Genomic DNA, 12,982 nt, shown 5'->3' with positions numbered 1-12,982 from the left:
GTTGCATAGAAATCTGTTCCCAACTCAGCTTGAGTTCCAAGCCAAGCAAGGGATGGGGATCCTAGAAGCTTGCTTCACAAAAAATATTGACATTGCAGCAAGATTAATTAAGTTATTTAAACGAATAAATGATTGACTGCCAAATCTAGATGATTTGACCTTGATGATATAATTACAGTTCATAAAATATTATTATAATATTATTAATAATACTAGTAGTTGTATTAATAATAGTATTAGTATTAGTAGTAGCCTAATATAAATAGTTGATCATTTACACTCCGAATTACCCCATTAATCTATCCATATCTTTTTTTACCTGTTAAATTCGATCCAAATTATATTTTTCGTCACCAAATGATGTCAGAGGAGGCGTATGCAAGTTTCGGTTCTCCTGTGCCCTACTGGGCTACTACTGTGGCCTGGAGAGAGAGAAGGGAGACGTTTCTCAGCTGTGAGATTACATTCACAAAGGAAACTTGTAACGCAAAGAATTGCACGTTCGTGTCGCTTTACTCAATCCATTAATGCTGAGTGAAATGTGTGGCGTTTTCAATTTATTTGCTTATCTCAATCTTACAATCAGGATGGAGTAAGAAATGAAAATTTGTCGGTGGAGCTTGTCTATTTCCGCAGATGCTGTTGACGTTTGCAATGAAATAGCGTCACATCTTTCTCTCTTTTTCAATTCCAAATGTTGAAAATATGAACGAGATCAAGTAAAGCTGGCATTTGGACAGCCTGGAATCATCAGTGCGCGCGCTGAACATGCACATGCAGCTGTTTTCACGAGGTCTCTGGTGTTTTCGGGAGTTAATGACCAAGTTTTGGCATCACAAATGAATCATTGGAGGCGTGTTTTCTCGAAGATACTACAGTGGGATAAGGGCAATGATCGCAAAACGATGGAGTTGGAAACGTTTACGCATTGTGCGCTGGACTAAAAACGCAGTAACGCACGACTTTACCTGTGCGCCTCAAATGAAAGTTGTGAGTCGGTAGGCGGCGCACGTTCATACCATATGCTTTTCACTTCCTCGCTTAATTTGAACAGAAAACAAATACAGGAAGGAGACGGGGTCGATCTGCTGAATCACACTAATCTTTCACACTAAAACTTTGCGACCGAGGACGCAGTCTGTGGTTCAGGCTACCTTTGGGTGACAGATCCAGCTTTTTAAAGTTTATTGTACATAGGAGGGAATGTCTATAATTATGTAAGTTCCGTCGTAACACACTAAAGAAGAATGTATTACTATTTTTTTAAAGAGTTTTAGGAATAGCATAGACATTTTCCGATCCTCGCCGCGGAGTCAAGACATCGACCATTCGCTGAGGGGGATTTACATGACTATAGGTTATTGCTGTCACTCAATGCGATCAACTTCGATTCACCTGGCAGTATCGATTGTAAATTATGTTAAGGCTCAATCGGCAAGTCACTGTTTTGGGCAGTGCCATATTTTGTGTAGTGGTCTTCTCATTGTACCTGATGCTGGATCACCTGCAATTAGACAATACCAAAAGTCCAAACAACGGTGGGGATAGATTGCAAAATGTAAGTCTGACTTATTTTCTGTAAGATGACTGAGGAACCTTGTTTTTACATAGTTTCACAAATATGAATGAATTTGTAAAGTAGCCTATTTCCTCAAAATCTTATCACTGTTACTGTGTAGATAACTGGTGTTGATTGGCTGCTGTATGCATGGGCACGGTTAGTAGGCCAACTAGTCGTTTTTACATTGTTACAATGTACCGACGTTCTAGACAATGTTTAACAGTTTTCGCTTCCCGACAGGAAACACATTTTCAACTGTAGCCATGATATAGTTATCGTCTTGAAACAGAACTGGTTCCAATAAACACAAGTGTATGCCTTTTTGGAAGTCCTAGGGTCATTTTCAAATTGAGATCTTGATATCGCGGGGTTGTGTGTTACGTAATTCCATTCCTGAACTAGTATTTTTAGGCAATCGGGTTGCCTCCCACAATAACAATGTTCCAGCATAACCTACACCTTATTAGTATACACCTATTTTGCGTCTAGTGCTATTGCCCAAGGTATGGGATATCGAGACTAAGTGAAACTGGTAAAAGTGGACATGTTTGTGCAACAAGAAGGTGACTGACCTCTTGTTATCTCTTTATTCGTCATTTCCACTTCCTTTCACTGAGGGCTTAACAATTAACCCTATATGCATTGACACTTTGGATTTGTGTGTAATATAGTGTGCTATATTTGTCACCATGGAGGACATACCCATAGGTCCTCGTTTTGGTAACACTATAATAAGGTTACTTTTATTAAGGGATTACAATTAGTTTATTGACTGTCAATTGACTGTCATTATAACTCATTTATCAACGGTTATTGCACAATAATTAGATGCATACTGTATTGTATAAAGCCAGTGAACTTGTTCTCCTCCGTCCCTTCTTTTCCTTGACCAGGGCCAGTTGTCAATCCTGCAGGGTAAGATTGACCGCTTGGAAAGACTACTGGCAGAGAACAATGAGATCATAACCAACATCAGGGACTCTGTGATCAACCTGAAGGAGTCGGTCAAGGATGGGGTTCCTGATGGAGGGAACATGAGTCAAGGACCCTACCCAGAACTGCTGGCTTCGCCTCCACTGGTCCTCCCTATTGACTCCCAAGACTGTCAGTTCGCAGCAAGGGAGTTCTCTAAGCCAGCAGATGGGGTGCAGGTAAGACTTTTAGAGAAAATTAGAAACAGCTCAGGTATTTGTAGATGCAATGCTGTTGTAGGCTTGAACTACGATTTGAGCTGTAAAGCATAGTCCAGTGAAAGTTTGAAGTGAACAAAACTTCAATGGACAGCGTTAGAACTGCCAGTGTTATTTTTTTTACTGAACTCTAACCTATTTTGATAAGATTAATTCGTTATACCGAGAGACATCATCATGATCTCATTACCACGCTGAATTGCTCCTACCATCAGTGTGAAATATGAAGCCTTGCAATAGCCATGGGGAAAATCCTTGTTACAGTGTGACGTGACTATGGTGTTAAAATGAAGGACAAATGTAAAAACCATTACACTATGTGTCATGAATATTTTTCATAATTAATAACATGATAGTGCTGAGTGATTAGTGCTTTTTGAGGTTGGTTTGGTTTCGGTCCGATTCTTTAAAAAAATTATCACAGTTTTCGGTTTTGATTATTTTATAGATATTAAATGCACAATGCATTATGTCGGTTGAATGCTTTAACAACACAGAATAAAACAATTATTAAAAGTCCCATTATGGTAGTGACTGCCCATTACCGCTTATTAACCATAATTTATTCACATTACTTGAATAAAATATTTCAGTTGTGGTGTATATTACATTTATTTTATTTGATGACATTGTTATTTCATTCCAAGTCATCATCTCTGTACAACTGCTGCCTATGCTGTCTGACAAAATCACTATTTTAGTAGTTCTTCAAAGTACTATCAGTCACTTAGCTCATGTATTTTCAGGTAGAGATACCTCCCAAAGCAACTGCTCTCTATCCCTCTCGATTGTGTATTATTTTGTCTCCCACGCCGTGTCTGCCCAACACTAACCTAGTGTAGCAGGCGTAAAAGAAACACACAGACGAGACAAGTAGGCGCGCAATGGATTATGGTCATTGTAGTTAATTACCACGTTTTCTGCGCTAAACCATGTAGAAGATTGGCCTCTTTTAAACTAGAACTCCCTACTACCTCACATAGTTTGGGCTTGATTTGATTTACCTCTAGAGAAACTGTATTGAGCAAAATAAAATAAAAAATGAAATGGAATTCAAATAATGGAACCAACATTGGTCAATTTAGTTGTTTAAAAACGAAAGAATTACCAAAATGTTGGTTAATCGCACAGCACCTATATCATGAGCATGTGGGGTGCGTGCTACGCCACCGCTTATAACTAACTATAAGTTCAAGCTACAATATGTATTGTTTTGAATGGCCCGACCAAATTCACATAGAAGTGTGAGTTATAGATATTTGAGTCTCATTAAAAGCAAGTCTAAGAAGCGGTAGATCTGTTCTATGCTTATCGTTCTTAAGTTTTGTTTTTTGTGTCTTTTGGTTTTGTACACCACCTTCAAACAGCTGGAAATACAATATATTTGGTTATGGAAAATATATTTGACAGCGGTTTAGATGGTACAATGATTCCAAACACAATGACTGCTTGTTTTGTCACATAAACTGAAATTAGGGGAACTATTACAATTTTAGCAACCAGGAAATGGCGGCGCAATTTCTGCATAGTGTGTCTTTAAGTGTAACAATCAGAAATCTAAGCCGTGTCAAATCAGTTATATCCAGCTCAGGGCTCTAGCCAGCTATGCATGTGGTTTGCTAACTTGCTAGTAGGTAAGTGGCTAGATGTCAAGATCAAGCTTCTTGGTTACAGCAGAGACAATCAACCCCCTCCTGGAACAAGATCCCTGTTACCTAAAATTGCTTTGTGTGTCAGGTAGTCTAGAGGTTAAGAGCGTTGGGCCAGTAACTGAGCCGACTAGGTGAATAATCTGTGGATGTGCCCTTGAGCAAGGCACTTAACCCTAATTGATACTATAATTTGCTCTGGATAACAGCGTACAGTGTGCCTATCCGGTAATATGGCCATGTTCTGTTATAATCTCCACCCGGCACAGCCAGAAGAGGACTGGCCACCCCTCATAGCCTGGTTCCTCTCTAGGTTTCTTCCTAGGTTTTGGCCTTTCTAGGGAGTTTTTCCCTAGCCACCGTGCTTCTACACCTGCATTGCTTGCTGTTTGGGGTTTTAGGCTGGGTTTCTGTACAGCACTTTGCGATATCAGCTGATGTACGAAGGGCTATATAAATACATTTGATTTGATTTGATAATACAGTATACCCCAGTATTGTACAGAAACGGTATGAACATCTGGATACATCCCAACCCTAGTAAAATATCTCGCAAATAGGATACACAAAAATCATTTAAAGAATTTAAAAAATTGCATGTAAAATGTAAGAGGGCAGCTAGTGTTGAGGAGGGGACTGCAGTTTGACTTGAAATACAGGTTTCTTTCAGTAGAGATAATACCTTTAGGTACAATTAAGTCAGTCAATACCCAAGAATGTTACGGATTAAAAAGAAACCTGTCACCCCTGTGGTTAAATAGACAGAATGAGTGTATATAGCCACCGTGTGTGTATATTTTAAATGTTTTATTTGACCTTTATTTAACTAGGAAAAGCCCATTGAGACCCAGTCTCTTTTTCAAGGGAGACCTGGCCAAGAAGGCAGCAACAATCAATACATTTCATAATTAAAACATACAACAATACAATACAACACGATTCAGCCTAAAAAGACACATTTACACTCCTCCGTAACAGAGTCTCCCATCAATATATTAAATTCATTCAGTGTCACTAACATATCTAGATGAAGCATGGATTGTAGATTATTCCATGCGTCTGGTGCACAAGAAGAGAAGGCAGTCTTGCCTAATACTGTGAATGCCCTGGGGATTTTAAGTAGCAACCACCTAGCAGACCGGGTATGGTAACTGCTGGTGGTGATTCTCTGATCCACCTCTACGCAGACAACACCATTCTGTATACATCTGGCCCCTCTTTGGACACTGTGATAACAAACCTCCAAACGAGCTTCAACGCCATACAACACTCCTTCCGTGGCCTCCAACTGCTCTTAAATGCTAGTAAAACAAATTGCATGCTCTTTAACCGATCGATGCCCGCACCTGCCCGCCCGACTAGCATCACTACTCTGGACGGTTATGACCAAGAATATGTGGACAACTATAAATACCTAGGTGTCTGGCTAGATCGTAAACTATCCTTCCAGACTCACATTAAGCATCTCCAATCCAAAGTTAAATCTAGAATCAGCTTCCTATTTCGCAAAACAAAGCCTCCTTCACTCATGCTGCCAAACATACCCTCGTAAAACTGACTATCCTACCGTTCCTTGACTTCGGCGATGTCATTTACAAAATAGCCTCCAACACTCTACTTAGCAAATTGGATGCAGTCAATCACAGTGACATCCATTTTGTCACCAAAGCCCCATATACTACCCACCACTGCGATCTGTATGCTCTCGTTGACTGGTCCTCGCTACATATTCGTCACCAGACCCACTGGCTCCAGGTCATCTATAAGTCTTTGCTAGGTAAAGCTCCGCATTATCTCAGCACACTGGTCACCATAGCAACACCCACCCGTAGCACGTCCAGCAGGAATATTTCACTGGTCCTCCCCAAAGCCAACACCCCCTTTGGCCGCCTTTCCTTCCAGTTCTCTGCTGCCAATGACTGGAACGAATTGCAAAATTCACTGAACTTGGAGACTTATATCTCCCTCACTAACTTTAAGCATCAGCTGTCTGAGCAGCTTACCGATCGCTGCAGCTGTACACAGGCCATCTGTAAATAGCCCATCCAACCAACGACCTACCTCATCCCCATATTTGTTTTTGTTTTTCTGCTCTTTTGCACACCAGTATTTCTACTTGCACATCCTCATCTGCACATATATCACTCCAGTGTAAATTGCTAAATTGTAATTACTTCGTCACTATTGGCCTATTTATTGCCTTACCTCCTTACTTAATTTGCTCACACTATTTACAGATATTTCTATTGTGTTATTGACTGTACGTTTGTTTATCCCATGTGTAACTCTGTGTTATTGTTTTTGTCGCACTGCTTTGCTTTATCTTGACCAGGTCGCAGTTGTATATGAGAACTTGTTCTCAACTGGCCTACCTGGTTAAATAAAGGTGAAATAAAATTAAAATAAAATAAAAGCAGACCAGACTACAGAGGTAAAGAGGGAGTTTACCCAAAAGGGCTTTGTAGATGAACACATACAAATGTATCTTTCTGCGCATATAAAGTGAGGTCCAACCTACCATTTGGTACAATGTGCAATGGTGGGTGAGTGACTTAGCATTTGTAGTAAAGCACATGGATGCATGATAACAGAGTCCAGTCTCTGTAAGACAGAGGAGGCTGCATGCATATACAACAAGTCACCATAATCAATTACAGAGAGAAAAGTGGCCTGAACAAGCTTCTTTCTAGCCATAAGCAGGAAGCAAGTCTTATTACGAAAATAAAAACCCAATTTCAATTTAAGCTTTGTCACAAGATTATCCACATGAACTTTAAAGGACAACTTGTCATCCAACCAAATACCTAGGTATTTGTAGGATGACACTTTTTCTATGAATAAGACAATGCTAACGTTCTCTGGCAGAGTTCTAGCTCTGGTAAAGGTCATGAATTTTGTTTTTTGTATATTCAAGACCAGTTTGAGACCATAAAGGGAGGCCTGCAGTGACTGAAAAGCAGTCTGGAGCTCTTCAACAGCCTGAACCAGAGAAGGAGCATTCGGAAAGTATTCAGACCTCTTGACTTTTTCCACATTTTGTTACGTTACTGCCTTATTCTAAAATGTATCAAATAGTTAATTCCCCCCCCCCTCATCCATCTACACACAATACCCCATAATGACAAAGCAAAAACATTTTTTTTGACATTTTTGCACATTTATAATTTTTTTAAACTGAAGTATCACATTTACATACAGTTGAAGTCGGAAGTATACATACACTTAGGTTGGAGTCATTAAAACTTGTTTTTCAACCACTCCACAAATTTCTTGTTAACCAACTATAGTTTTGGCAAGTCGGTTAGGACATCTACTTTGTGCATGACACAAGTCATTTTTCCAACAATTGTTTACAGACAGATTATTTCACTTATAATTCATTATATCACAATTCCAATGGGTCAGAAGTTTACATACACTAAGTTGACTGTGTAAACAGCTTGGAAAATTCCAGAAAATGATGTCATGGCTTTAGAAGCTTCTGATAGGCTAATTGACATCATTTGAGTCAATTGGAGGTGTACATGTGGATGTATTTCAAGGCCTACCTTCAAACTCAGTGCCTCTTTGCCTGACATCATGGGAAAATCAAAAGAAATCAGCCAAGACCTCAGAGAAAAATGGTAGACCTCCAGAAGTCTGGTTCATCCTTGAGAGCAATTTCCAAACGCCTGAAGGTACCACGTTCATCTGTACAAACAATAGTACGCAAGTATAAACACCATGGGACCACGCAGCCATCATACCGCTCAGGAAGGAGACACGTTCTGTCTCCTAGAGATGAACGTACTTTGGTGTGAAAAGTGCAAATCAATCCCAGAACAACAGCAAAGGACCTTATGAAGATGCTGGAGGAAACAGGTACAAAAGTATCTATATCCACAGTAAAACGAGTCCTATATCGACATAACCTGAAAGGCCGCTCAGCAAGGAAGAAACCACTGCTCCAACACCGCCATAAAAAAGCCAGACTACGGTTTGCAACTGCACAAGGGGACAATGATTGTACTTTTTGGAGAAATGTCCTCTGGTCTGATGAAACAAAAATAGAACTGTTTGGCCATAATGACCATCATTATGTTTGGAGGGAAAATGGGGAGGCTTGCAAGCCAAAGAACACCATCCCAACCGTGAAGCACAGGGGTGACAGCATCATGTTGTGGGGGTGCTTTGCTGCAGGAAGGACTGGTGCACTTCACAAAATAGATGACATCATGAGGGAGGAGAATTATGTGGATATATTGAAGCAACATCTCAAGACATAAGTCAGGAAACATCAGTCAGTCAGGAAACTTGATCGCAAATGGGTCTTCCAAATGAACAATGACCCCAGGCATACTTCCAAAGTTGTGGCAAAATGGCTTAAAGACAACAAAGTCAAGGTATTGGAGTGGTCATCACAAAGCCCTGACCTCAATCCTATAGAAAATTTGTGGGCAAAACTGAAAAATCGTTTCGAGCAAGGAGGCCTACAAACCTGACTCAGTTACACCAGCTCTGTCAGGAGGAATGGGCCAAAATCCACCCAACTTATTGTGGGAAGCTTGTGGAAGGCTACCCAAAACGTTTGACCCAAGTTAAACAATTTAAAGGCAATGCTACCAAATACTAATTGAGTGTATGTAAACTTCTGACACACTGGGAATGTGATGAAAGAAATAAAAGCTGAAATAAATAATTCTCTCTACTATTATTCTGACATTTCACATTCTTAAAATAAAGTGGTGATCCTAACTGACCTAAGACAGGGAATTTTTACTAGGATTAAATGTCAGGAATTGTGAAAAACTGCATTTAAATGTATTTGGCTAAGGTGTATGTAAACTTCCGACTTCAATTCTAAGTATTCAGACCCTTTACTCAGTACTTTGTTGAAGCACCATTGGCAGCGATGACAGCCTCGAGTCTTCTTGGGTATGACGATACAAACTTGGCACACTTGTAGTTGGGGAGTTTCTCCAATTTTTCACTGCAGATCCTCTAAAGCGCTGTCAGGTTGGATGGGGAGCATCGCTGCACAGATTTTTTCAGGTCTCTCCAGAGATGTTTGATCGGGTTCAAGTCCAGGCTCTGGCTGGGCCACTCAAGGACATTCAGAGACTTGTCCCGAAGGCACTCCTACATTGTCTTGACTGTGTGCTTATGGATTGTTGTCCTGTTGGATGGGGAACTGAGCACTCTGGAGCAGGTTTCATCAAGGATCTCTCTGCACTTTGCTCCGTTCATCTTTCCCTCGATCCTGACTAGTCTCCCAGTCCCTGCCGCTGAAAAACATCCCAACAGCATGATGCTGCCACCACCATGCTTCACCATAGGGATGGTGCCAGGTTTCCTCCAGATGTGCTGCTTGGCATTCAGACCAAAGAGTTCAATCTTGGTTTCATCAGACCAGAGAATATTGTTTCTCATGGTTTGAGTCATTTCAGTGCCTTTTGGCAGACTCCAAGTGGGCTGTCATATGCCTTTTACTGAGGAGTGGCTTCCGTCTGACCACTTTACCATAAAGGCCTGATTGGTGGAGTGCTGCAGAGATGGTAGTCCTGCTGGAAGATTCTCCCATCTCCACAGAGGAACTCTGGAGCTCTGTCAGAGTGACCATTGGGTTCTTGGTCACATCCCTGACCAAGGCCCTTCTCCCCTGATTGCTCAGTTTGGCCGGGCGGCCAGCTCTAGGAAGAGTCTTGGTAGTTCCAAACTTATTCAATTTAAGAATGATGGAGACCACTGTGTTCTTGGGGACCTTCAATGCTGCAGAAATGTTTTGGTACTCTTCCCCAGATCTGTGCCTCAACACAATCCTGTCTCTGAGCTCTACGGACATTTCCTTCGACATTATGGCTTGGTTTTTGCTCTGACATGCACTGTCAATTGTGGGACCTTATATAGAGAGGTGTGTGCCTTTCCAAATCATGTCCAATCAATTAAATTTACCACAGGTGAACTCCAATCAAGTTGTAGAAACATTTCAAGGATGGTCAATGGAAACAGGATGCACCTGAGCTCAATTTCGAGTCTCATAGCAAAGGGTCTGAATACTTATATAAATAACGTATTTCTGTTTTTCATTTTTAATAAATGTGCAAAAATATCTACAAATTGTTTCCACTTTTGTCGTTATGGGGTATTGTGTGTAGATTGTTGAGGATTATTAAAAATATATATCTTTCTAGAATCAGGCTGTAACGTAACAAAATGTGGAAAAAGTCAAGGGGTCTGAATACTTTCCGAATGCACTGTATGTCATCATGTTTCTTCTTGACACCAATCATGATAACAAGTTATTTTCTGCGTTTCATGTTCCTGTTATTAAAACCATAGCTTTAGTAAGGGTTTTTGTACCATTCCATACTGTACATATAAACCCATGACAGATAACACATTTTATCATCTTGTCCTCTCGGTATCACCTTCCAATTATTCCATTATTTTATTTGGCCGTAAAACAAAGACAGATATTTAAGTTGGCGCGAGTCCCAGAGAAACCCCAAGCAGCCTCTGTTGCATTAGAAGTTCCATCTCTCATTTGCATTCTTCTGACCTGCTGATATCACAGATGTGAATGTTATCATACACCGATTTCCAGGAACAGATGCATTGTTTTCTTTATTTTCTTTCTTTTCACTGTGGTGGGGGAGGGCACTTATTTTGACTGCTACTTTGACATAAAGTGAACACAAAACTGAAACTGAACCAAATACATTAAACCTCCTTAAACACATTCTAGAGTAGGCAACAATGCCTAATAAAGTGACGCTTTGCTGCAAACCAGTGTCACAGACTATGTGTGGCCATGTTGTTCAATACTTTCAATACTACTAATAATACATTGTTGACAATAAACAGGTGAAATATACTTCAGTGTATTTTAGCCTTCTTCATGGTAGTGGTTTACCTCAAAGAATATCCCACTATTTTTCTCAGGGAGAAACAGAAACAGGGGTTGGAGTGTTTGTTTTTTGTTTTTTTTTCAGTTGCTGGATGTTTATGATCTTCTGACCTTTGACAATCCTGATGGGGGAGTGTGGAAACAAGGATTTGATATCACCTACCAGGAGAATGAATGGGACAGCGAGCCACTACAAGTCTTTGTTGTGCCCCACTCACACAATGATCCTGGTAAGTAGTGCACTACTTCGGAGAGCATTAAAGGGACACCACACTCCAAAATCAAGTTGTGGTTCTTCACAGTCGATGGCGTGGGACATGGATTTATCTTGACATAAGACTCCCTTTGAAGTTTAAAAACATCTGCTCACCTTAGAAGCTAACCTAGAAACACTGGACTTTCCTCTGTGACTTCTTCAACGCTTTGTTTTCTCTACTTAAGACAGTCACACCTCGTGTAGACAGGAAGCAAGGCGTATGCAGCTCCTCAGCAGTCAGGATTCATATTCCTAGGTTAATTGTGTTTCATGGTCTGCCAAGGGAGCAAGCATTATACCACAGTATACAACGTAAAGACAAGCATTATACCACAGCATACAACGTAAAGACCACATTATACCACATTATAAACTGGGTGGTTCGAACCCTGATTTCTGACAGTCGTACATCAGACCATATACCACGGGTATGACAAAACATGTATTTTTACTGCTCTAATTACGTTGGTAACCAGTTTATAATAGCAATAAGGCACCTCAGGGGCTTGTGGTATATGGCCAATATACCACGGCTAAGGGCTGTATCCAGGCACTCCGCGGTGTGTCGTGCATAAAAGAACAGCCTTTAGCCGTGGTATATTGGGCATATACCACACCCCCTCGTGCCTTAGTGCTTAATTATACAACATAAAGTACGTAGAGCAATTGATGAAAGTCTTGTCCTGTTACCACTAAAACAATTGATCAGAAAAAGAAAACAATTGATCAGACATATAAGAAGCCTGTTTTCTATACATTTCCTCACTGTTACATTTTCCACAGAAACAGAGCATTTGAACTATGTATTGCAGTGTGAAGGCGTAGTCCCTCACAAGCATTCTAGAGACTAAGGCATCAGTGCAGGCAATAAGAGTGTTGGTAGTTCCGGGCGCTTGTCACGTGGTGTTTATGCTCAGTAGCAGCATCTGCAGCTCAGTAACAGCCAGGTCCAGTCTATTCTTTGTTCCTGAGATTGGTTGAACTCTTTAGTAACCCGAGCTGGCTTTCTGGTTTAACTGGGGTGGTCTTCCCCTTACAGCTGTATACAGTAGCTCATGACTATTCTCACACCCTTGCATAGATTAAAAGCACTCAGGCCTGTTTGCCGTTCACTGGATGATTTACCCTATTTTGTCTTGCAGTGGAAAGAACAATGCAATGTTCGGACTTTTTTTTTGAATGCATTGATTTTCATTGGAAATATGATCACATGTTGGGAAATCAATGGATGTGGCAAATTGATTGAACCCCATGTTCTGCTTATTCATCTGATGATGAGGATGATGGCTTAATTGAATCCGTTTATTTCATCTATGGCAGACAGATAGACCACATAGCATTTCTATAGAAGTGAACAGACGTAGATTATTCCTTACACGCCACTCTACAGTCGTAATGTACGCTCAACCACTTTGTCACAGTTGTCCATTTGTTCGTTTT

At 40.5% G+C, this 12,982-nt stretch overlaps 1 protein-coding gene across 1 annotated transcript in view; it reads left to right on the top strand.

The window, feature by feature from the left end:
* The first annotated feature begins 455 nt into the window (after positions 1-455).
* Positions 456-12,982, top strand: part of man2a1 (mannosidase, alpha, class 2A, member 1) — a 77,649-nt gene continuing 65,122 nt past the window's right edge. The window contains exons 1-3 of the mRNA XM_071349984.1: positions 456-1,558; positions 2,455-2,712; positions 11,372-11,516. Of these exons, the coding sequence (XP_071206085.1) occupies positions 1,418-1,558; positions 2,455-2,712; positions 11,372-11,516 (544 nt within the window). The 5' untranslated portion in view covers positions 456-1,417. The remainder of the gene's footprint in view (positions 1,559-2,454; positions 2,713-11,371; positions 11,517-12,982) is intronic.

Source organism: Salvelinus alpinus, chromosome 18 (genome assembly GCF_045679555.1).
Source record: "Salvelinus alpinus chromosome 18, SLU_Salpinus.1, whole genome shotgun sequence".
Taxonomy (NCBI): Eukaryota; Metazoa; Chordata; class Actinopteri; order Salmoniformes; family Salmonidae; genus Salvelinus; species Salvelinus alpinus.
Note: the sequence above shows the minus strand (reverse complement) of the source record. Positions and strands in the feature narration are given on the sequence as shown.